Genomic DNA, 27,304 nt, shown 5'->3' on the forward strand with positions numbered 1-27,304 from the left:
GAGAGAATATGAAAAAATTAAAAGGAATCACGTAGCATAAATCAGGCAATAAATGTGATGGTGCTGTTTATATTATTGTACTTATCAAAATGTTTGTACCTTTACGATTTGGGTCTGGTGTGTTAATAGCTCCATTGATAGTGGACTGAGTTACTGTGTTCTGCTTTTTAATGAGCTCAATGGTTTTCCTTAACTCATTCAGCTCTGTTTCCTGCAGAAAAGCATGCAGTGATGTTAATGCTCTGGGAACTCTAACCCTCCACCTAACACTAAGCCTATGTGTATTTGTATATTGTTGGGACTTTCTTAAACCTAACCTTATACCTAACCCAATAAAACACCTATTTTTGTATTTTAGATGCTTAATTTGTATTTAGATCCTTTGCGAAGCTATTTCCTTTGCAAAGATGTCATTCATCCATAGATCCATCCAGCCATCCATATTATATGTATTAAATATTTTTCCCAATGAGGACATCCCTGGATGTGCCTATAGGGAAGTTTTTTCAGATTGAATTAGTCAATTTTGTCCCCAAAGGACGAACACACACACACACACACACACACACACACACACACACACACACACACACACACACACACACACACACACACACATGTTGTGTTTCCATGTTTTATGGGGACTTTCCATAGACATAATGGTTTTTATACTGTACAAACTTTATATTCTATCCACTAAACCTAACCCTACCCCTAAACCTAACCCTCACAGAAAACTTTCTGCATTTTTACATTTTCAAAAAACATAATTTAGTATGATTTATAAGCTGTTTTCCTCATGGGGACCGACAAAATGTCCCCACAAGGTCAAAAATTTCAGGTTTTACTATCCTTATGGGGACATTTGGTCCCACAAAGTGATAAATACACGCTCACACACACACACACACACACACACACACACACACACACACACACACACACACACACACACACATGTTGTGTTTCCATGTTTTATGGGGACTTTCCATAGACATAATGGTTTTTATACTGTACAAACTTTATATTCTATCCCCTAACCCTACCCCTAAACCTAAACCTAACCCTCACAGAAAACATTCTGCATTTTTACATTTTCAAAAAACATAATTTAGTATGATTTATAAGCTGTTTTCCTCATGGGGACCGACAAAATGTCCCCACAAGGTCAAAAATTTCGGGTTTTACTATCCTTATGGGGACATTTGGTCCCCACAAAGTGATAAATACACGCTCACACACACACATGCAAACACAAACACACACGCACGCACGCACACACACACACACACACACACACACACACACACACACACACACACACACACACACACACACACACACACACACACCTTTTGTTCTGCTGTCGTTGTCAGGCCCTGTAGCCGGATGGTCATGTTTCCTAAGCTTTGCTCAAACGCTGCCACAAGGTGAGCCTGAAGACACACACAATTTCACTCAAAAAATTATTACTTTGATTTAAATAAGCAAAATTAAAAAAATGCCATAAAATGGACAGCAACCTCAAAACAGTATTTGAATTAAACTTGATGTTGCACAGCTAACTAAAGTATTGGGTCTCAACTTGTCAGTAATGCATCCCAAAGTGCCAACTATGTATGTGCGACTGGACTCTCTGATAAAGACATGTTGTTGCATGAACTTCTAAATCTAGCATCTAGAATATAGAGAAGCCGGCACGAGTCCTATTAATTTTCACTGCCAAATTAAACACTTCAAGCCCCATCGTATGCAAAATTAAGGAAGAGGAAAATAAAAATATAAATACATTTCATGTTAAAATGTAGTAGATTATTAGATTAATAAGGGCTAGAAGTGAAACAAGACACAACAAGTCAAACAAGACACAACAAGTCAAACAAGACACAACTAGACAAACAAGACACAACTAGACAAACAAGAAACAAAACATTTTTCCTTCACTTTCAACTGCATGTGAGATGCTTCGTAATAATATGACACAATGCATACAAAACATACTCCTATATGTTATTTGATTAACATTTTTGAGTATGTATCTGGAAAACCACAACTTCACAAAAAGCAGCATTGTAACTCAAAAGAACTGGAGATTAATTAAGAGGGCACACCAACAAACAAAATCTTCAAAATAATGAGAAGCGCCACAAACTCCCTCAAGGTAACAAAACAAAACAAAAAACACCTAATCACACCAAATCAAAAAACAAAACCAAAGCAAATCAAACCAAACCCAAAAGCAAAACAGCAAAAACAACTCTAAATAGACAAAGAATGCAAAGAGCAAGCATTAGGGGAACACAGTAGCAAGATCTTGTAGCCAAAATCTGCTCAGCCCACCTCACTAACTTCCCGTTTCCTCCATTTGTTCTGGTTCTGTGAGCCGAAACCGTGGCTTTTGCTGCGTCTAAGGGACTTTGGCTTAGTCCTCTTATGGACCCTCTTCAGAGATGGGTACCGATTCAGAGTGTGCCAAATCACTGGATAGGGTCGACTGGAGTTAGCCTTGCCTGTCAACATCTCTCTTGTTTCTCTATGGTGGAAAATTTTAATCGCAGACTGAGACACTTAGTACGATGTGTTCCTCAAATTTCTGCACTGATGAAGCTGCCAAGAATGAGCAACTACACTCACACATAACACAACAAGCATATCCGACAATGCAACATGAGCCGATAATCTAGACAAGAGACTTGATTTGAGTGACTTCCATTGGAGGGAGTCAGGGGATTGTGTTTGGGCATGTACGGCTTTAAACGATAATAACGCTTAATAAAGCCCTCACTAAGTGTTTATGTCCAAGCAAGGTAGTATTCAGAGCATTCTGTGTTTTGTGTGTGTTTGTAGATGTTAAATGCTTTGATAAGTCTCCCAGAAGGACAGAAACCTCCAGCTTTGTTATGGAGCCTGTATGGGAGCTGATGGATAGATAAGGGCTTGAGGATGTGACGATTCATTAACCTGTGTTGGCCTGATGCAGGCTGTCATGTTTGTTTGTACTGAGCAAATAATTCCTCTTCATGGTGTATCACACACACACCATTACACATCATCTTACTCAGTGCGCTGCAGGCTGCTGGTACAATTTCAAATCACTAAACCAAAAGCTAAGTGAATCACTCTATAAACAGCTGCTTAAGTTGTACAAAACTCAAATCTTCACCACAATACAAAATCCAATATGACGCAGTTCTATAAATAATAACCACATACAGTATTTAATAACTCAATAACCTCCAAAGCCAATAGCAATATAAGTGCATTTGAACCATTAGCAATGTACAATGCTCATAGTACACAAGACTCCATAGCATACACATGTCTTCAACATGTCTATTCGATGTGTTATCCTCAAATTTTTGAAGAGTCTGCTCATGTGCAATTCATTGCTACAATGTTCCCTGTTGGATTTTAAATTTCAGCAGTTGTGTTTGTGACGTACTGTATATAATTTAGAATGGATGAATTAAAAACTGATATTGATATTTAAGGATATTGAACTAGAATGAGAACAGTGTAAAGGAAATAACAGTTTCAGCATATTGGAAATATATTATGGGTTATCATGTCACAGCATCTGTGCCATGTCTGCTTATGTTTTTTTTACTCACGTTTGCACTGAGCTGTGTTGTAAGAGCTGAGACTTTATCTTGAGATGCATCCAATTCTCTCCGTAGCTTGCGAATCTAAACACACATTAAAGTCATCAAACACAAGCCATGTTGCTATAAGCTGGCTTTGAGGAGAAGAGAGACCGTCCCTTGATCAACATGAAAGGGAAACTTTGCTTGTAGACATAAAACAGAGATTAAAGAGTAGTGATCAAGGACAGTAACTACAAGATCACTATCACAAACAGGGAGATGTTGAAAACTTTAAACAGAGCTACATATTGTAATAGTGTGTTTAAGTTACAAACCAACTGATAAAAACCGTGTTCGGGCAGTCTACTTGCTCAAATGTGTAACACACTCAACAATTTACATTATATGAAATGAGAAGATAGTGCTCTTACCTCTGTCTGAGCCTTTTCCTCTGGCTAGGAATGGAAGAAGAAGATAAATGTGTTTAATGAATGCTTTTTTAACTATTCTAATAAGTAAATGAACAGCATCAAGTGAACCCTGCAAGCTAAAGAGTTTGCACAAACAAGCTGCACCACTACATTTGATTTTAATTAAAACTTTTTCACCAGCAAATCTGTATGTCTTGTTGAGGTAACTTACAAGCCGAGCATTCTCATTTTAAAGTGCATTTTATTGGAAAAGCATACAAAATGAATCATCATGTTTGGCATGCTTTCCTGCATGAGAAAGACTGTAAATTTATCTGCTAAATGTTACAGAACATTTGTCAACTTTTAGATATACCCAAGCACAAATGGCCTAAAACTACAGCCATAGACTGAACAAAAACTAATTCTAATTTTATTTGATGGGCTCTTTAAAGTTGATTATGTGTCAAAAACCGAGGTAGTTTAGAGTTTGGCGTATCTCGAAACCCTTGACTCACCGTTGAGTAAACTGAGGATGCACTGGATACCAGCGACAAAGATGAGCCATGAACTGTGGAGGAAAGGAAAATAACTTCTATTTAAACCATTTTTTTCAGGTATTATTCAGTAATGTGAGTTATTGCAAATAATACATATGCAAGTATAAGGATAAACTAGCCCATGCTGAAAAGAAATTGTAAAATGCTTTAAAACTAGCATGCCAATTTTTGTGTGTGAACATAATTTTGTGGATGGTTCTAAATCCCTTTCACCACACTACTTACTGTACTTACAAAGAATTATGAGTTCATGTCTTCCTTTCATTGTTTTCTAAATGAAGAAATGATGTCAAGTGGTACCTAAACTAAACTGCCTTTAAGGCTGCAGCCTTTTTGAATTATAAAAAGTGATCAGCCCATTATGACTAATCTCAAGGAACAAATGATTTCCTTACTGTCCAGGGAAGCTGCTTTAGTGGATATTTTAACCTATGACAAAAAGCCCCACGTGAACTTTAGCTTTTTTAAGTTGTTTTGAAGACAAACAGGCCAATGCTCTGGAAGTGAATTACTAGGAACTCAAATTTCTAGTAAAGTTTTTTAAATTACAAAAATAAATCTGTGATGATGCAGCAAAATTCACTAGCAAAATTGTACTACTATGTTTTTTGGATTATATTTACATGATATAATTTGGTAATACTTCACAATACGGTTCTATTTAATAACATTAGATAATGCATTAGGCATCATAAATTTAAACTGAATTATAGCTTTTTTACAATATTTATTAATCTTTGTTAATGTGCATTTTTAAATATACACATAAATGTTAATTGTTAGTTCATGTTAGAATAAGGATATGCATCAGTAGTGTAATCAACAACTGTGTTCTTTTTTACAAGTCTGAACAGCACTGCTGATTGTAATTCTATCTTAAGCTCATGGGCACATTGAAATCAACACAATCACTACCTTAAACAGGCATGAATCATAAAGAGAAAGAGAGAGAGAGACAAATGGAAAGAAAGCACAAGAGAGCCTTGGGACAAGTGGTGAAGTGCCAAGGCATGCGAGTTAATCGTCAAATCAAGTTAAAGGCTGCAAAGCCAAGAAAGCAGTTCTTTGTTTGTTTATGCTTTGGCGCAAGGACGCATGTTACAGTGTGACGTATTCAAAAGCCCTAATCATTAATGACATCCTATCATTTGGATATTAGCAGAGAAGGACAATTCAGGTCTATTTGGACTTTGGAACAAACATGACGTTATGGATTGGAGTCAAGTTGGATTATTTTGATAGGAGACAGATATGTTAGCGCATTCAAAAACTACATGGCACTGATTTAAATCAGTTTTAGTCTTGGTATGTGCAAGAACAATATGTACGATATATTCCACTAAAGTTTCCCACACCTTTGACCAATGAATTTCCATGATTTTTCCAGTTACTTGTGATAACTGGATAGGGATTTAAAAATAATAATAATCAATAAATAATAATAGTCATCTAATGCAATTTCTAGTCAATACAATATTTTAGAATTTAATATAACAAAAAAAAAAAAAACGTAAATTCACAATAGAAATTTCAATTACTTTTAAATGACTTTTTAAAAAATGTAATACATTTTTTGACTTTTCCAGGCCTGATATCACACCTTTCAAATTCTCAGATAACTCCAGGACTGTGGGAATGAATCAGTCAACTCAGACCAAAATCACTCATCGAAAGCACAAAAACTAAGAAAATATTAAGTTATTACAATAAAGTTTGTTTCATTTTAAACAATCAAGCCACCATCTCAAAGTATATACAAGTAAAATTCCAAAATTATTCAGAAGTCTCACCTTCCTCTAGTCCCTCACGGATAGACCCGGAGCTGCTCATGGTGCGACACTTCTCTTCCATGCTCTTCGAGGAGTTTCGCAGACGTGAGTCCCCATAGGGGTCGTACGGGCCGTCGTGACTGCCCTGACCATTGGTGCTACGCAGAGTAGCCAGATGGATCTGCGAACCTGAGGTGGGACTGCCTGGAGTGTAAACACAGGGGTCAATGCTAACTAAGTTCTATGATCGAATCTCATGACGTGCACATGCATACAAAGTTCACAGTAAAGCAGCATGCAGAGACAAGTACTTTAGTTGATAAAAGTATAAGAAAACAAAAAATGCAACATAACAATCTATTAGAAGCAAGGTCAATTATACTATTTAAACAAACACTTTTATGGATTATCATTTGAATCCTGCATTGAGCCAGTTAACTACAAGTCAGATTACACTCTGGAAGGATTTACCCAGCTACTAGTATTTTAATATTGAAACCTTTACAAACAATTTTCAAAGCAGATTAGGTTTTATGTATTTGGTAAGACAGCGTATACATATAAGAGAGTGTTTGCTGGTGTTTACCAAGTGTGGCAAAGTTGAACCGTGTACCAGAGGGCGAGGTGACTGCAGAGGCAGGGGTGAAGGGGGAGGAGACAATAGAGTCTGGGAGCCCAACAGCAGTGGGGGAACGTAGCCAATCACGGGCCTCCTCATGACCTCTGATCTGAGGTACATGTGCATACCTGCAGAGTTAAAACAAGTGTATGACTATGTGAGACTGAGTGCTCTTTCTCACTTCACACTGTAAGTTCTTATAAAAACAGGTCCAAGAAAAATACCACAATGCCAGAATAAGCACAGCTATTCAATCCATTATGGGACACAGAAAACCCAAGTCTACTGCACTGTAATCCCACATTTATTTACATACTACAATAACCACGTCAGCATGCAACGAACCAAAGAAACCTACAAATACACACTACAAATAAAAAACGAATGCGACTGCATATAAAAAAAATCTAAACCAATTTACATAATATTGCATGTTATTAATATACTAGAATATTAATCACATATTGCACACAAGCAAGAGAAAAACAAAAAGTAAAATGTTATCAATTAACCAAACAGCTTTACCTGTCCTGCTTCCATGGCAGTGTGCTGCGGGTTAATTTAGGGCTAGCACAGGGGGAAGACATGGGACTATAGGAAGGGTACAGGGGCAGACAAAACAAAGAAAGAGATAAAGGGAAAGAAAGATAGAAATGATATAAGAGGAATAAATGAAAAGGAAGAGAGATCATCAGTGGAGATATAAGCCCTATTTTCAAGTCACAAACAGCTGAAAGAATCATTCAATTTGGCATTATGTTGGCAAGCTTCAATAAATGATTGTGAGATAAAATAAGAAAGAAAGAGTAGGCAAGGGAGGCGATGTCTTCTCAAAGATTCGGGTGAGCAAAATAAAAGACTGTACATAAAACAAATAAAATATTATGAAATGTGAACTCAAACAATGTGGATAGCAGTCATCCTACTGCAGTCACTCTGTCAAATAGCGACACCCAATGGATAATGTTTCAGTGGGAGGCAGTCTCTTTCAAGCCTCCCTTTTAGTCATTGTGATCTTATTCAGCACCTACAGTGTGGCATGAATGTGTGTGTTTGCATCTCTCTCTTTGTGTGTGTGTGTGTGTGTGTGGGGGGTGTTAATGTGCAATTAACACATATTATAAGCATATATGTTCATAACAAATTTGATGATAAGAAACTGATTTAAGGAAAAAAAATGTAAATGTTACATTTAGAACTATTGCCATTTGAGAGTTCAAAAGAATGCTAGGATGGCAGTCGGCCTTCTCTTTTCAAAAGTCAACCACACGTCACTGGTGTCTGCATTGCTTTAATAAAAAAGTAGGTTTTGTCCATACAATGCAGGTACTTGCTCATACAACATGGTAAAAGGAACATATTACAATAAAAGAGAATTCTGTAGTTATCTCTACACCCTGTTATCCAAAACAGGGTGTAGAGATAACTACAGATGTGATGTATTATAATGAGTGATGAAGATTTAAGTAAGCTCACCTGTGCATTTACAGTGTTTTAAAAAGTTGCAAATGGATTTGATTACTTCCTGTTTAGCCAACACTGGAGATTCAAAGTACACATTAAACCAATTGCTGAAACACCCTTGTGGTCTTGATACCTTTAGAGACCTGAGATCAAACTTGCAATCTATAGCTCAGCGTCCAAGACTGGTTAAGACCAAATGCTTTCGTGTGCTAAAACAAAGATGCAGCACAACAAATATAAAGAACGCAGGTGCCTCTAGATGTGCTTTTAAAGGTTGAAAATCTATTTACCTGACATGCCATCTGCCATGAGACACAAAAAAACAGGGAGACGTGGCGCAAAAGTCTAAAAAGTGCCTCTAGCGCATGTCTATATGGAAAAACAATAGAAAACCAACCAAGCCACTAGGCTACCAATACTACAACTAATTAACATACTGAGCAAAACAGCTATATAGTTTAGACCAGGGTTGCAACAAACGATTATTTTGATAATCGATTAATCTAACAATTATTAGAACAATTATTCGACTATTCACCAATTATTGCAAAGATTAATCAATAGCTCTTAATCGATTATTCAGCTTGTGGCCCGACTTAAAAGGTTGTAGTAAATGTGCTTACTAATATACGTGCTAACTAACAATAAAGAGGACAAAATAAAAATCTTTTACAAATATTTCTAAATGACATTCACTGAATTAATGGGAAAAACTTTTTATTAAGTTTAATTCAGAAAAGAAATTCACTGCAAAAAATCCTATTGTCATAAAGTGTTTTTGTCTCGTCTTTAAAATAGTCTAAAATACTTAAAACATGATATATTTAATTGAGAAGCAACATATAAGATATTTAGTCTTGCTTTAAGGGAACGTATCTTAATAAGTTTATTTTGTATACATGTGTATTTTTTCACGTGGTTATACTTCTGTGTGTGCAGTACTTTTTTTTATTAAATTTTTTTATTGTCGATAATGTTGACTAATCGTTTCAGTCCTAGTTTAGACATACACGACTGCTAAACATGTGACTCCATTTCTCACCTGTCTGAGAGGCCAGTTCGGGCACCGTTAGTCCGATTAACACTTGCTGACAGTGTATCTTCCTTTCCCAAGCAAACGGTTATGGAGTCGCTACAGGTATGGATGGAACTTTGAAAAGGATAGTCCACTCCATTCCTCCCTCCCCAAGATGAGAAAGCCGATCCAGGGCTGGAAGCAACAGAGGAAAGGGCCTGCTCCCCATTACCCACAGGCACTGTCAGACTGTCACCGTGAAGTGGACTGCTGCCTCCGCTGGTGATGGATGTTGTGTCCAGAACACCAGTTTGCTGGACGCAGGTGGCATGGGGATTAGAGATGATGGTGGAATTTTTCATGTTCTCCATGGTGGTGACTGGACCTTGCTTGCTTCCAGAATTGCCACCAAAGAGTCTGGATGCAATTGGGGATAGAGATGTTCAATGAGATAGATAAAACGAGAAATAATTCCCTGATAGCACATGTACATCACCTAAACGTCTATACGATGTAGGTGTTTAATCTGAAAGTGATAGTCTTGAATGTTTGCTCATCTGAAGTAAGTCTATAATATGTTTCCTCTCAGATGTTTAAAGGACGTTCAGCAGATCACTTTGAGACGTTTAATATTTAGAATGGATGTAAATCTGCTCTTTACAAAATGTTTATCAGATGTATATAAACAAATGTCTTTCCAGATGAAACCAGGGCTCCAGACTAAAAAAAATTACTAAGGAGCCATTGGCTCCACAACTGAAGCATTTAAGAGCCAAATGGCTGTTTTAGTTGTCACATTACAGAATTGGTTGATGTAGATTGTTGTTCGAAAACAAAATAGAAAGCCAAAGAAAAGACAGCTGTTAGCTCATTAATCGGGTGTTTAATATATATTTATTAACTGTATAGTTGAGTGCACACATTTTTGTCTCATAAGTTTTCACATTTATATTTATACAAATATAAGAGACAAAAGATCTTTATTTGTATTATGTACTGCCCTTCTACATAATAGGCATTTACATCAAGTAATTGATATAATATTGTGCTGTCTTCTTGAGAATCAGTGAATGTTTGCAACTTGTGTAATAGTTGTATATGAGTCCCTCAATGGTCAAGTATCAAAAGCTGGATCTCACACACACACACACACACACACACACACACACACACACACACACACACACACACACACACACACACACACACACACACATGTTGTGTTTCCATGTTTTATGGGGACTTTCCATAGACATAATGGTTTTTATACTGTACAAACTTTATATTCTATCCCCTAAACCTAACCCTACCCCTAAACCTAACCCTCACTGAAAACTTTCTGCATTTTTACATTTTCAATAAACATAATTTAGTATGATTTATAAGCTGTTTTCCTCATGGAGACCGACAAAATGTCCCCACAAGGTCAAACATTTCGGGTTTTACTATCCTTATGGGGACATTTGGTCCCCACAAGGTGATAAATACACGCACACACACACACACACACACACACACACACACACACACACACACACACACACACACACACACACACACATGTTGTGTTTCCATGTTTTATGGGGACTTTCCATAGACATAATGGTTTTTATACTGTACAAACTTTATATTCTATCCCCTAAACCTAACCCTACCCCTAATCCTAGCCCTCACAGAAAACATTCAGCATTTTTAAATTTTCAAAAAACATAATTTAGTATGATTTATAAGCTGTTTTCCTCATGGGGACCGACAAAATGTCCCCACAAGGTCAAAAATTTCGGGTTTTACTATCCTTATGGGGACATTTGGTCCCCACAAAGTGATAAATACACGCACACACACACACACACACACACACACACACACACACACACACACACACACACACACACACACACACACACACACACACACACACACAGTATATATAATAAGGTGACATTTCACCCCACACTTCCCGTTGCACTTGTCGGGCACTTCTCATGCACCTTAAAGTCTAGCTGATCCCACAAACGCTCAATGGGGTTAAGATCCATAACACTCTTTTCCAATTATCTGTTGTCCAATGTCTGTGTTTCTTTGTCCACTCTAAACTTTTCTTTTGTTTTTCCTGTTTCAAAAGTGGCTTTTTCTTTGCAATTCTTTCCATAAGTCCTGCACCCTGAGTCTTCTCTTTACTGTTGTATATGAAACTGGTGTTGAGCATATAGAATTCAATGAAGCTGTCAGCTGAGGACATGTGAGGCATCTGTTTCTCAAACCTGAGACTCTGGTGTACTTATCCTCTTTTTTAGTTGTACATCTGGCCTTTCACATCTCTTTCTGTTCTTGTTTGAGCCAGTTGTTCTTTGTCTTTGAAGACTGTAGTGTACACCTTTGTATGAAATCTTCAGTTTTTTGGCAATTTCAAGCATTGTATAGCCTTCATTCCTCAAAACAATGATTGACTGACGAGTTTCTAGAGAAAGCTGTTTCTTTTTTTGTGTGCCATTTTTGAACTAATATTGACCTCAAGACATGCCAGTCTATTGCATGCTAGTCTGTAGCAACTCAAAAAGAAACACAAAGACAATGCTAAGCTTCATTTAACAAACCAAATAGCTTTAAACTGTGTTTGATATAATGGCAAGTTATTTTCTAGTTCCAAATTAGCAATTTATCATGATTACTCAAGGATAAGGTGTTGGAGTGATGGCTACTGGAAATGGGGCCTGTCTAGATTTGGGTAGCTCAGTGAGTGTTGATGCTGACTACAACCCCTGGAGTCGTGAGTTCGAATCCAGGGCAAGCTGAGTGACTCCAGCCAGGTCTCCTAAGTAACCAAATTGGCCCGGTTTGCCAGGGAGGGTAGAGCGACATGGGTTAACCTCCTCGTGGTCGCGATTAGTTGTTCTCGCTCTCAATGGGACGCGTAGTAAGTTGTGCGTGGATCACGGAGAGTAGCATGAGCCTCCACGTGCGGAGTTTAAAAAGTGTTTAAAAATGAATATTATCTTATTGACAATATTTTCATGTGGAATTTGGGAGAAATGTTCTCAGTACTTTATAGATTAAAACAAAAATTATTTTACTCAAACACATATCTATAAATAGTACATCCAGAGAAACTGATAATTTTGCAGGGATCTCTTATTTTTTTCCAGAGCTGTATATAAATAGTCTTTCTTTACTGTTACCAGATGGCCCATACACAAAGACTACAAGAGTGCAAATTGAATGAAATCCCAGATGCAGTTTATTGTGCTACTCCAATCCCAATCAATAATAACCAGATAAAAAACGATTTGTTACATAACACACAACTTTTAATTACACACAAGCCCAAAATACACATGGGACTACTATTTTTAAATGTCTGCACTCCCAGTTGTGAACTCACTGATGGCTGATTTGCTGAGAAAGTGACTTGAATTCAAACTGCTAACCTGAGTTCAAACAAGCTCCTGTCATGTGATTCATTGTAAAGACCCGGTTCAAAAGAGTCATTTGTTTACAAATCAGACTTCATGGCTTTGAGCTGTGTTTGTTGTTGCGTGCAGCCAGCGAGCTCATATCATCAACAGAAAGGGTGAAAAGAGGCACGAGACACACTGTTGCACTAAAGATGTATTCAATACCTCACAAGATGATATCTGACCAAACCACATATGAAAGCACACATCCCGACAAGATTTTTAATTATTGATGCAATCATTTATTTTTAGTCGCATCCGCGACCATTTTAGTCGCAGAATGGAGCCCTTTGAAATGCTCTTAAACGGATATCTTGGAGATGTACAGGTGCTATCTGGGATGTTTTCTTTGTTGGGATGTTTTCACTGTCATCAGAACGCAAGCAAAAGAAGGAAGTCATTCTTTACAAAAGAACATGTAAGATCAGGAAAGCCAGACTTTTCTGAATAGGTTCTTTATTTTTTTAATTACTTCATAGACTGCCTGGTCTGTGATAATATCAGCTTATCTCTAGACTGGTTCTACTAACATTAAGTGGGCAATCAGTCTAAAATAGAGGGCTAATCAGCGAGAATAAACACAAGCCCCTTAGTCCATGCCATGTCTAAGAGAAACATCAAGAAGCCTGTGCAAGAAGCCCAGGGAAAAAGGACCAGTAGAGGCCTTAAAAACTTCAGAATATCAACCATCAAATCACTGAGTTCTGTGTAAACACTGTAAACATTGAGTTCTGTGAACATCATCCAACACCAAGGGAGAACATTCTGGCACTCACAAAGCACAGCTGAGAGCTGCTGTGTAAATATTTAGGGACCTTAAATGGTGCTTTCCTCCACATGTGTCAGAAGAGCCAGAAAGTGCTTCAGGATCTTGCTTCACAAACAGCATTTTTCATCACAACAGCCTTTCAAGTCTGTCTTAAGACGCCATAATTTAAACTTTGCGACTAGTAAATGTGTACTCGGCAAGTGAGAACTTACCTATGCAGGGTTGGCGAGGACATCTCTGAATACTTTCCTCCTGCTAGCCTTCCAGCTTGACACTGTGTTGGCATCCCTGTCTGGGTAGCTGTACCGGTCTTAAGTGCCTGCCTTAATGTCTGGCTCTCCACATCTGAGAAGACACCCTTCTCTCTGTCCGTTTGGTTGGACCCTATTGTGGACTTGACTAGGTTGCGACTCTTAGGATTGGGTAGTGTGGCAGTGCCCTTGTTGCAAAGACTAGGATCAAGGGTAGAGCAGTTGGAGCGGTTATAACAACGAGCAGCACTGGCATTACTATTGCCACGACTAGGCCTAGGCAAACTGCGATACTGAAGAGTTGTCCGGGCACTCGTTGGAAGGTATCCATCATCCACACTCGTATTTCGACCCACAAATCGGCTCCCAGAAAATCCAAATGATTTTGGTATTTTGCCCACTGTTGCTGAGCCGCTAGTTATCACAGCGCCACTTGCGGTTATGGTCGCCATGGAACCTGGGACCTTCTTGAAACCAAAAGTGCTGGTTGGAGTGCGTGCAGTAGAATTGGTGGGAGGTTTCTTGGTCTCACCAATACACCTTTGTTGTTCCGAAGAGGAACGGGGGTTGCTGTTGGAATGAGGGGAGAGCTGTCCTTTCTCCGACACCTTAGCATCGTCGGTCTTACCTGTGGGACAATCAATGACACCTACTGTCAAGCAGAAAATGAAATGATGCTTCCTACAGCTTTGAATACAGTAACAGGGTCCATGTCAGGACACGTTTGAACACAAGCCTTCCGCACTTCAACAAATGTGTACATTAAACAATCTAAGATCTGATAATGTGGTTGTCTCATATCTGCCTTAGAAAAGGAGTAATGCTTTAGACTATCACATAAAAAACAGAAATGGCTTGGTTCTAGATTATTTATTTAGGGCATGTCCACACTAAGTCATTTTCATTTTAAAACCTTCCTTTGTTTTCAGTTTCCTAACAACATAATTTTTCAAAGTATGCAGTAGTAAAGAGTGTGTCCAGAAGTCACCCTGTTCAAGTGTGGATGAGAGGCGTAAACGTAGCAAAATCAATGTGTAGAAAAGAGACTATCAAATGTACTATGATTTGTGACTTGTCAATATGCAAATTGGGAATTTTTGCATTTGACAATGGCAATTACCATTTGAACCATTTACATGTGACTTTAGCGAGCTGCAGTTTATTGGTATGGTAGCCTTGGTCCTTGGGGAGGTGACACCCACTTGGGCAGTCATGCCCCGCCTCCAAGAACCTGTCTGGGAGACGGATGGAATCTTGCGTCCTGTAAAGCATTGCTCTGATTCATCAGGTAAATCCAAAGACCGGTGGATCCACTTGGATGAGGTGTCCATTTTAATGCTACTGTCAGGGCCACCTTCTGAATGTTTAAGGTCGTTGTTGGGGTTATTTTTCACAGCAGAGTGTTTCTCTGCATCCGTCTGGAGCTGTGGGAGGAAAAACAACATTATTACAGTGATAGTTCTGTTCTATACATTTGAATAGATAGAAATGTATAAAGCAGTCTAAATTCATTTACATTATGTTTAAATGTCTACTCCTTACTAAAGTACTATTGCCGTTACAATGTTGAGATTTAAAAAAAGATTTCATAGGTTGAATCTTGTTTTTTAATGCTTTCAAAGAATATAGTTTCTAAAGATTTATTATGTTTCAGTGAATATAAACAATGCTAATCTTAACCCATTGTTTAGAGGTAAATACTACTTCCTTAAATTCATATTTGAATTACAGTTCTACATATTTAATTAAAAATCAGGATTGTAACTGTAATTGAAAAGACATTCTCATTTCAATCATTGCATTATTTTTCATTCTGAATGACGCACAACATTGCTGAGTAATGTCTGTAATGATTGAGATAGGATATCATCACAGACTAATTTCCATCTCATATATTCTGCAACACTATCAACTACCATCACAAACCCCGATTATATGAGCCAACCCCTGAATTACATGGCCTAACCAAGATGACATCACCCCCTTTCAGAAACGTTTATTGTTCAGCTGCTACTGAAAATCCTCGTAAAAAAAATTATTGCCAAGGAAAGAATGTTAATGGCCTCCAGTTGTTATCGGGCCAATTCCAAAACATTGTTATCTCTACATTTAAACAATAAATCTGTCCTCCACTTTGGCCTGAAGATTGAGGGGAGACTATACAGTGGAAAATTATAAGGGTGTGGAGGTGAGAGGTGGCAGATACTGCATTTGGATTATGATTGTGTTTTTAGGTCACGGCTTGATTTTACTCTTTGAATTTTAAATGATTTGCTGGTACTAGAAAAACCACGCCTGGACTTTGTGTGGTGCAAAGATCCAAAATAAATGGAGGTACTTGAAGTTGCCTACATGTTTTTGTTATGGAGATGTAACAAGGCACTTACAGTGGAAGAAAATGGGTCCACTCCAAAGACGTTAAAATGCATACTAATTCAAAACTTTAGCCAAAATTATTTGTAAACATGATTTTAATATGGTAAAGTCACTTACTCACCATATCTGTGCAAAGTTATATCTAACATTACAACTTTGTTGACATGGCAACCTTAACACCAGTAAACCATGTGACCCCGGTAATAATTTTATCACACTAAAATCCCATAAATTAAAAAAAAAAATTCTACAAATACACGTCTCGAGGCTATACTTTAAAAAACTGTGTGTATTTTATACGTTAGTGACTGACCCCATTCACTTCCATTATTGCTTAACTTGCATTGAACCCAGAGCATTCCTTAAATGTTAAATATAAGATTTATGTGGATTTACATTTCTGGGAGATTATAGTTACAAGGCACACCCCTGCCAACATACTGGCATCAACCCACAATGCCCTAGCATTGTAACAGCAAGTTCAGCAGGGACAAGAACATAAGAAAATAATAAAATCTATAAAATAATTACAGAATACAATTATTATTAAAATTATTAGTTGTTAAAACAAGATCGTGGCCTTAACTTCAAGGTCAAACTTTCCTGATGAGACCTTATTTGACTTTAAATACCATTCTCAAGTCTTCAAAAAACTAACACAAAAATGAACAAATCAATAAGACACATGGAGCAACGTCTGGATTTAAAGGGGTCACCTTGTTCGAACAGGCCAGACATACACGGTATCTTAATTTTCATTGTACCGTCCCATTTGTTCAGCATATGTTAACCTGCTCGGAGCTTGTAAAGATGATATATCATTAGGGCAAAGTTTAGTCAGCTTGTTGACTCACGCTCACAAAGACTGAACACAAAGCAGAGGCAGGTTTTGATAAGTATCTACCAATGTTTAATTGAATCAGAGGGACAAAGAAGCAACAGAACCGCTGCCAGAGAAGAGCATTAAACGTCAAGGCCTGTTTCTGATTGTATGTGATGATGATCAGAGATGTTAAACCAAATTAAGGAGCCATTATCTTTCAACAGGATACTTTTAAGGCTACTAATTTCTCTCTACATAGATGTTACTCTGTGATACAATACAACCCAAATTACGTTAAATATAATCTCAGATTACTTTTATGGAAATTCACAGTTCACTAGAATTAATTGCAAAGGGAAAATTTGTGGTGAAAACAATTATGAAAAACTAATGATTACATAAAATCTGTAAAATGAATAGTTCCCAATTTATCAAGTTAGAAGGTCCCTGGCCCTGTATAATTAACAGCATTCTAATTGCACATTTCACTGCTCATTTGGCCTGATTTTGTTATTATTGATAAATAAACATCATAAATGATTTGTGTTGAAGGGGTAATTGAGCATTACTGATGGTGCCTTGGGGATATTTATGGCAAAAAAGTTTGGAAAATATTTTATAAAGGGATGTAATCTGGAAAGTAATCTAAATTTGAAAATCAAAAACACAGTGCTCCTGTGTGTGACCAGACGTAGCAAGACAATGGTCAAAGATTTCCGTCTAGTGCATGTTTACACAAAAAAAAAAAAAATGGCAGTAAACGGACCCTAATAACCCTGAATCTAGTGGTTCAGCCTGCTCTTTTAAATTGACTAAACAAATGCTCTTTTCTGAAACATACTTTTGTTCCTCATTAAGTTCCGCAGATGTTTTTGATCCCACTGACTGAGAGGCTCTGAAGTTACCCCTAAAGTATCAATGACTGACCTGTTCATCCACGTCTCGGTGTGGGACTGATGGGGTGTTGACGTAGGAGCTAAGAGATGAGCTGGTGTTAAGGTCATCTGTGTCCAAGGCGTCACTGATTCCACTACTGACTGAGCTGTCGTCCCAACTGAGAACAAAGAAGAACAAAGAGGAATGGGTAATTATTTGGAAAATGTATGTACATTGCTTCACCTGTGGGATATCATGTTATCAATATAGTGAAATTGGGACAGGCAGAGACAAAACAGAATGCATGGAGGCAGAACATAAAACATAATATGAAAAAGGTGAACAGCAAGTAGACCACATCTGTGAAGACTCATGAAGTCTACACAGACTCTGAGATGTGCACAGGGGCAGCCTGAGTGTTAAAGCCTGCATTCCCATCATCCTTGAGACATTAGGTGTGTCTCTCTGCTTCTCGAAACTTGTTTTAATTAGCTCTGTGCCTCAAATTCTCAATTCATTCTGCTTTGCTAGTCCTGTTTCCCACAGCGTCCTGCCTGACAAAATCCATTAGGATGCTCAGCAGGGCCCAACCAAAGTCATATGGACCGAAGCTGTCTATGGTCCAAGGGAAAACCTTGGAAAACCTTAAAGGCAAGTAGCGTGATTATTGTGGAAGTTGAAGAGCTAAGAATTGCATTGGAAAGATTATCCTCTGTCAAAAAACATCCCTGCATTAGAAGTGTAATGTTAAATAACCATGCTAAAATAAACGTTATTTTTCAGGTTGGTCCAGCAATATGCATTCCAGAGTAAGGATGTGCATTGGTCACTATGACGATTGCCTCTTTTTATTGAAAGGAACAGCCACCATGTTTCACGGATTCATCCATTTTCAACAAGTAGCCTTTCTTCTCATAAAATCTCTGATATTCTCCATAGGACTTTATCTATGAACTTAAAACGGAGATCTCCAAAATATGTGACACCATTTATAACATTTTATGGTGATGTAGTGGTTGACCAGTAGTTATTTTCATTATAAAATTAAATGATAGCAAATGAGAATTACACAACATTTTTCTCCAAATTTAACAGAACATTTTCTGTTAAACTGGCCTGGCAAATACAGTACATAGATCACTATCTTGCTGTTATCAAAGACACAGAGAAGGACATGTGCTGATATGAATATGTGGGACTGTACACAAGAAGTCCTTCCATGCTGGTTGCTCACAAATGCTAATCCAAACACCATCTGCTCAAACTCCCACATGTCACCAGTCTTGGCCACCTCAGACTCAAACAATGCCAGAGGAACTTTAGCAATGTATGTCAACACAACTTCCAATCAACACCTAAGGAACTATCTAATCCCCCTCAATCTCTCAGGATAATTCAAGCAAACCAAACAGCCCAAAAGCTCATTCAAAAGCAGTCATGAATCAAGAGCAGTGTGTGTTCAAACGTTATTAATCTAGCTGAAACATCCACAACTGTGCTTAAGCTCTGCAGCAGAGTTGAACATATATATGTTTTGATATGTACAAAGTCCCCATAGTTCATGTCTGTCACACCCAACTCAATGTAACTAATATACAACAAACTGTAGTGTGGAGGGACGACTATGGTTCCTGTTTTAATGAGCTGTGAGAAATTTGGTCTCACTGGGGCTATTTGTCACTAAAAGATTGCGCTAATGTGTTTGTGTGCTTGCGTGTCTCTAGTTAAATGATCTGGTTCATTCATCATTTTGTGAATATTGTCAGATGCTACAGATGGGAAATACAAACAAACAGTGAAAAGCAAAAAGCCCCCAAGAAAGAAAACAGACACGAATGGCTGTAATGAGTCACTTTTACCTCTTTAAAGATCCCATGAAATCCAAATAAATGTTTTGAGTCCATGAGATATTTGCTTAGATGCTATTTATATATGCTAGTGCACTCCCAAAAGTTGATAAAACAAACCTTTAGAAGATATGGTCATTTAAAATGTAAAATGTTTCTTTTCCAAGAAAAATGGACCACAAAAATTGATGACTCGTGCAAATGTTTTGTCCATTGCTCCAAAATGTTCCTATAGCAATAGCACGTAGCAAATACATATTTTTTTTCTATGCTGTGACTTAATGTAGAAAGGCTTATGACAGTTTAAAAAAGAACATACTTCCTGTTTCAAAAGGAAATCCACCAACAAAGAAAATTGTGTTTGTCAAACCTTTTCATCAGGTCTTAAAAAAACAGTATATTTTTGTTTTTCTAGTCATACTATGAACACACAGTATATGCCTAAAATGATCTGCACTAATAAGGGAGTCCACAAGGAAGGGCAGCACTCACTCTTGAGCCATTGCTGTCATGAATCAGGAGATGAAGGTGGAAACAAAAACAGTGGATGTGCATGTCAAGAGCACGTGTCTGAAGAAGTCAAGAGAAATACTAAACTGGAGTGGTGGTGGCGTAGTGGGCTAAACCACATAACTAGTGATCAGAAGGTCGCTGGTTCGATCCCCACGGCCACCACCATTGGGTCATTGAGCAAGGCACTTAACTCCAGGTCCCAGTCCCAGTAATAAATGCACTGTAATTCACATTTATGTAATGTAAATGTAAATAGTCTCATTGCAGTCATAGCACGCAGAATCAAATGAAGCATATTTTTAAATATGAGCGTTCGACTGTATGCAGCCGCTAAGCGTTCGTGTCAAAACCAAAGTTTACTTTGGGCTTTAGTTAAAAGTAGCTTGGGAAGCTAGCTTCCTCAACACAGCCACTAATACAGCAGATATTACACACTGGAACTTTATAAGTACATAATATTTCATTGCAGTGCACATGTATTTCAGTTACAAATTAGTGTTCTATTGAATAATTATGGTTAGCCCAACCAAATGCTGTACAGTTTAGTAACATTTGTTCCTAGCTGCTAAACTAACACCATCGAGAAACATAGCATTTCCTTGTTGAACAGCAAAACAAAGTTCTGCAAAGCCACAGAATAATAATGACTCTGAAATGAAAGAGAGAGTCAGGGAAGGTGTGGGTGGCAGAGGATGGTAAGCCTACTTTTATACACTTTAAAATAATTCATCCCTCTGTTTCTCTCTTTCCAATATAATCCGAAAACATTTCTACTCTTGCCAGTCCCAACTGCACACTGGGCCAAAATAGAAGGGGTGTGTGCAATATGTTGCATTTTAACTCTTTTGAAAGAGGCAAGGAATTCAAACAAGGACATTTTCTGAAATGGAGACAAAATAACATTTTGTACACATTAGAAGCAGAACACAGCAGTGAATGAATGTATTTAAACAAAAAAGATGATTTTAGTAAGAATTAGTGACAGTTAGGAAGTGACAGATTCAGTCATCATTCACTTCCATTGTATGGGAAAAAAAAGATGCAAAAGCGACTGAGGCTGTAGCTACATCTCTAACATTTGGCCTAATATCAAAAATTTTTGTGTTCCACGAAAGAAAAAAAGTCATACAGGATTGAAACAACATGATGTTGAGCACACGATGACATGATTTTTGGGTGAACTATCACTTTAAGCAAGCAAGTCTCTTTTTTCTCTTTTCAATTTCTCTGCTGTCTAGGACAAAAACAAGTGAGATTTTAAAGAGCCAAATCCTACAGGCAAATATTTCCCATTAATAAACAGACACTCCTCTCAGATGCTTTGAATAAAACTGGTAGACACTGTACACGTAGAGCGTCAACTTCCTCTCATCGCCAACACAAATACCATATTCAACATATAATCTTAAACTAATATTAAGACCACCACCATCGTCCCTGTGCCCAAAACGTTTGCAGTGAAATGCCTCAATGACTACCACCCAGTTGCTTTAACCCATCATTATGAAGTGCTTTGAGAGACTCATACAATCACACATCAAGACCAAGGATCTAGATAGCCACCAGTTTGCTTACAGAGCAAACAGATCTACTGATGATGCTGTCTCACTTGCACTTCACACAGCCTTGACTCATTTGGAGCAGCCAAACACCTATGTTAGGATGCTGTTCGTCGAGTTCGGCCTTCAACGACATTATTACGCACAATCTCATCCAGAAACAGGGCAACCTGGACCTAGCCACTTCACTCCGCTCATGGATTATGGACTCTCACCAACAGACCACAACATGTCAGAATAGGTAATCACACCTCCTCCACCTTCATCCAGAACACAGGTGCACCGCAGGGCTGTGTACTCAGCCCAGCCCTATTCACCCTTTTCACTCATGACTGCAACCCAATTCACTACTCCAGCTCTATAATAAAGATTGATGAAGAGCTCAATGACATTTTATTTGGTTGGTTTTTAAAGATTTCATACTGATTGCAGACCAACGCAAGTGCCCCTCAAGCAAATATAAATTATATATTTTTTTTTATCTTCTACGGCAGCTGCTGCGAGACGCACACGGACGCATCAGCATGCATGATCTGCCCTGCAACACTAGTTTTCACTTTCTTTAGTCTATGTTTGAGTGGAGGGGAAAAGCAACAAATAACTGAAATGTCAACAGAATGCAATGGAGGACTGAATGTGTTGAAGGACAGTTTTGTTTTCATACACCTAAAGCATATGCTTTCATTCTGAAACAACTGTTCAACAGGATATTAATCATAAAATGTATATGAAATGAGGTGTTTTTGTTGCATTTATATTGAGAAGCAGTTTTTCTTAGTTGTGAAGTTTAAAATATTGATGTTGAGTTTACAGTTACAGTTTTAATTCAGATTCATGAACAGATTCATTCGGAATCAGACTCGTTATGGACTCGACCCCTTTTTGGCTCGGACTCAACTCAGACTCTGTTGTTTAAAGACTCAGACTTTACTCGGACTCGACTAAGGTGGACTCAGACCCAACACTACTTAATTCTTTAAGTATAATATGTCTACTATTGCTTTCTGAGGGTTGCCACACTAAATCTCATTGTATTGTGTACAATGACAATAAAGTATCTTATGAATCTGCAAATGTAATTCATTTTCACTGAAAGAGGACGCAGGTGTGCTAAGAGAAGCCACAGCTACTGGCTTACAACATGCTTGAGCACATGTATAAACATGCAAATTGCCCCAAACAACCTGTCATCTACCCCAATCATACACAAACATGCACATGTAAAAGCACCGCCCCTCCCCCATCTGGGACATTAGATTAGTTTCAAGCCCCAAAGTAGTAAAGGCATACTGGGGGGTTGATCCACAGGGCAGGAAAATTGGGTTTTTCTAAATAACTGTTTTTAGAAAAGCAGTGTGGAGTTGTGAGCTACAGCTAAACTGCACACACACTGCCCTGTTCTGTTTGCTTTGGGTGGCCCACCAATTAGTTCTGCAAGGATACCCATCTCTACAGCAACCCCAGCACTTTTGCCAGGCATTGTGGAAGATCAGGAAAAGTACTTTAACTAGAAATGGACAAAAAATGTTGGTATTAAGAAATGCACGGATCATTGACCACCATTTTCTTTGAGAGGAACATCCATTATTAACAGCTGGGGTGGTGGAGAGAATGGTTTGTAAACTTTCTAAATTCTTCTAAACTTCTAAACCAAAAGATTGAAGAGGCAATACTTGGCAAAATGAGTTGCTATAAAATAGAGTAAAGCCTGTAGATAAATTAAAAGCTGATTGAGAAACATGTCCCAAACTTGTGAACAATCATAGACACCGTTTACACTATCGGGTATTAAGAATGAATTGAAATGGAACAGTGCTAAAGACAGGTCTAAACATATTTAGAGGAGGTCAAAAATGCATGCGACCAAACTGCATTTGTACAGCCCACTCACCTTTCAATCAACCGATGCACTAAAATTGCACAAATATGTATGCACAAGAATGAAACTTCATCTGAAGCTCAGTTAATACAGGTATTCCACTAAAATAACGGATAATTCTGCTTGAAATTTCATCTTTGTGTTTAAATTAAATGCAAGAATAGCTGAAATTTTTTTTATGCTTTCATCTTTTCTTTTTTACGCTTTATTAACATGCATTAATCCACTGACATAGTGATTGATGTATGTCACCATGAAATCAGACACCCTCCCTTTGAAATTGCATATTACGACTAGCTGTAAACAGTGATGTCTCACCTGTCCACTTGTGATTAGATTGGCTGAAACGCATCTTAATACCAGGTGTAAACAGGTTATTTCTCCATTGTCATAGTAAAAAAAAAAAAAATATCCCACCATAAAGTACATAATCACAACATAACACATGTCACAGGTGGACAAATATATGATGTGTTTATGTAAAAAATCAAGCATTATGCAGTTGCATTGACAATCAATATCCTGCATATTCACTGCAAAAACCCAGTTTTTAATGTGTATCTTTGTCATTTAAAAAAATTTAAATCCTTAAAACAACATCAATTTACCAAGCAAAACTGTTAAAGTATTAACACTTGTTTCAGAGAATAAATCTTGAATAAAAGTGTATTTTGGCAGATTTTGTTCTGTTCTAAGCATAACCCTCACAAAATTTTTTTTCTAACACCTATTTTATGCTGTGTTTGCAGTGTGCATAAAATGAGACTAATTGTTTTTTTTAAACTGCTGTGAGAATAAAAAAAAAAAAAAAAAAAAAAGAGTTATCACACACACACATATACACACACACACACACATGCACACACACAAACAGTCCCACGTGGCAAAGCAACTTTCCACTCCATGAATCCTCAAACAAAGAAAATTCCTCCTCTGTACCTCAGGGTGTCGGAGCTTGGCTGCAGAATCCTCTGGCAGGACCCTGATCCTGGGACAGCCGGCGAGAGGCCGCTAAAGTTTAGCTGGGTGGCAGGGAGCTTCATAAGTAAACCTCCTCTGCACTCCTTCCCTCTCTCTGCCTTTTACTATTATGAATCTGAAACCTATTACACACGTGAACTCAAAAACACACAAACCCAACAGCCAACCACAGGCTGAGGGGAGCGGCTTCACCGACTGAAGGAATGGTAATCTGATCACAAAGCAGTCTTAAACACGGCAGGACATCAAAAGGAGATGGGTGGTGACTTTATAAGCTGGTCTCAGAACAGAGCTGGATTAGAAAGAATGTCAAGATGTTAATTAAGTAGAATTATTTATGTTTAATGAGGAGAAGGGCTTACGGTAATTAGTGTAGGTGCAAAACTGCTTCAGATATTGAATGTTTATCTAATCTCAGGTCAAACACAATGTTAAATGTTAAAAATCAGACCAGAGAAAAGTTGTTCTTTCCTAGCTCACATTCTTAGCTTTGTTTCTCTTACATTAAAACGTTGTTTCCCCTAAAATTTCAGCATCTCATGCTTGAAGAAGCCATATCAAGTTAAAAAGAACTTCAACTTTTAAAAGCACCTCTCGAAACAACTGTGTTTTGTTCTATTTGTTGCTCTGTGTCTAGCATTTTTTAGCACAAGAACGAATCCAGCCAGAACAACCCCTAAAGTGCACCTTGTAGTGGTGGGGGTGTGGTTGAGTGCTGGCTTGAGAATGGAGAGCGAGATCAGGAGATGAGACAGGTAAGGATCATCACCTGGCAATGATTGTCTCAAACTGCTATTTGTCATTGCAGTGAGAGTTGGAGATGGATTTAAGAGTGAGCCAGATGCCAGTGAGGCAGAAAGAGAGCTAGCACACACACACCCAGTGGCTGCATTGGAAAGCCAATTTTTTGAAATATAAAACAAATGCCGTTTGTGTTGGATTTGCCGTCTCTCGCATCCTCCCTGCACCCCAATACGAAGGTGGTTACACACCTGTATTCAGATTTGTGCTCAGTCAACATGGTTATCCAATGCTACAGTAGATTCTTCCATCTTTACATTTGATCTTCATAACTTTTTTGCTACAATTGGAAACATCTCTAATCAAAAGTCTCCATTTAATCTCACCACTGTCTAGTATAAACAACTAAAATATCTCATTTTTATTTTTATTTGCTCTGGGAGGTCCTACAAAAACCAAAAGTATTTTTGTGTAGCCACTGAACCGGGCAGGTTTAGCTGTCAATATCTTAAAAAAAAAGGTGTTAGAACTTGGGAAATCTGCCTTACATCGTAAATGCCAGGTGACCCTACACGTTTGAGGTAAGGTAGGTTCCTACATGAAAGATGTTTGTATGTGAGAGTCTATGAGTGAGTGCGTGTGTATGTGCTTAAAGGAGTAATCTTCTTAAGCACACCAACATTTGTGATAAGTTATGGCTAAGTGTGTTTTTACAGCTTGGAAGCATAGTCCACTGTGATACGAGAAGATTGCAGATCGTGTTGAAACCATTTTTGGGTTGTGTCTGTCTGGAGTTGGTGGTAGAATGTGGCTAGCCTGTGGGTAAGGTACCTAAAGTCAATAAGTAACTAACTTATAGGCTTCACCAAACCTACCCAATTAGTTCATTCCTCAGCGCTTAATGTTGTTTAGAGGTTTTTTTGAGGGTCACATCCCATAGTTAAGGGTCAGTCAGCACTAATCCTTGACAGAAAACCAAACAAACTGACAACAAAGCAGGACGCAATTCCATCAAAGTGTTTACAAAAACAAAAGTTGGCAGATAACTTCTTGGGCAAAACTTTGAGAGGCCCAATACATAATGTCAATGCTGTTTTTGTGTACACAAATCTAAACAATTGAGGTAGCTGCTAATCTTGCTTGTTTTAAATCTGAAACACGAATAAAAGTGCAAGCAAACCCCATGCCTAAAAATGAATATATTGCGTAAGGAGAGGATCCTGTCTTAATAGAGTAGTTACAAGTGTGACTGTATAATAACATAGAGCTAGAAATAAAGAGAGAGATTCCAGCCCTTGTACCCAAGACGTTTGTAATGACAGAGCTGCTAGTGAGCATGAGGAATTCAGAGTAGTTCCTTTCTCCATTCCACTTTTGCATTCTCACTCTCTCTCACTTTCATATTATTCAACATGTCTTCAACATACAAATATGACAAAGCCAACCATTTTGTAAGGCCTCACTCAAATCTGCTATATTTAAGAAGGCATGAGAGAAATCAAAACATTGGTTCCCAACCAGCCTGACACAGCAGAACTGGTTCAACTAATGGCATGAATTTGGGGCGGGACTAACTGTTAGCCTGTCCACTGGCAGATAAACAAGAAAATCTGTTTGAAAACCACCATTACTTATGCAAATCTATCAGGGCTGTAACCACAATATACATTGGTCCCCCCAATAATCAGATATGGCCAGATTGTCCCTCCAATAATTGAAATACTTGTTGCTGTTCTGCTGCAGTCCATTATGCAGCACTGTCTAATTGTCAGTAATTTGTTGCAGGGATTACATAATGTTTAAAAAAAAAAAA

The 27,304-nt window shown here is 37.9% G+C and overlaps 1 protein-coding gene across 1 annotated transcript in view; it reads right to left on the reverse strand.

The window, feature by feature from the left end:
* The window catches only part of LOC127640422 (neuron navigator 2-like), an 82,758-nt gene that overhangs the window by 14,309 nt on the left and 41,145 nt on the right, over positions 1–27,304 (reverse strand). Inside the window, exons 13-24 of the mRNA XM_052122989.1 lie at positions 18,023–18,149; positions 15,017–15,320; positions 13,858–14,524; positions 9,449–9,838; positions 7,468–7,533; positions 6,910–7,070; positions 6,345–6,527; positions 4,513–4,565; positions 4,016–4,039; positions 3,612–3,686; positions 1,353–1,436; positions 100–211 (exon numbers count right to left, since the gene is read on the reverse strand). Of these exons, the coding sequence (XP_051978949.1) occupies positions 100–211; positions 1,353–1,436; positions 3,612–3,686; positions 4,016–4,039; positions 4,513–4,565; positions 6,345–6,527; positions 6,910–7,070; positions 7,468–7,533; positions 9,449–9,838; positions 13,858–14,524; positions 15,017–15,320; positions 18,023–18,149 (2,246 nt within the window). The remainder of the gene's footprint in view (positions 1–99; positions 212–1,352; positions 1,437–3,611; positions 3,687–4,015; positions 4,040–4,512; positions 4,566–6,344; positions 6,528–6,909; positions 7,071–7,467; positions 7,534–9,448; positions 9,839–13,857; positions 14,525–15,016; positions 15,321–18,022; positions 18,150–27,304) is intronic.

Source organism: Xyrauchen texanus, chromosome 49 (assembly GCF_025860055.1).
Source record: "Xyrauchen texanus isolate HMW12.3.18 chromosome 49, RBS_HiC_50CHRs, whole genome shotgun sequence".
NCBI classification, from domain to species: domain Eukaryota; kingdom Metazoa; phylum Chordata; class Actinopteri; order Cypriniformes; family Catostomidae; genus Xyrauchen; species Xyrauchen texanus.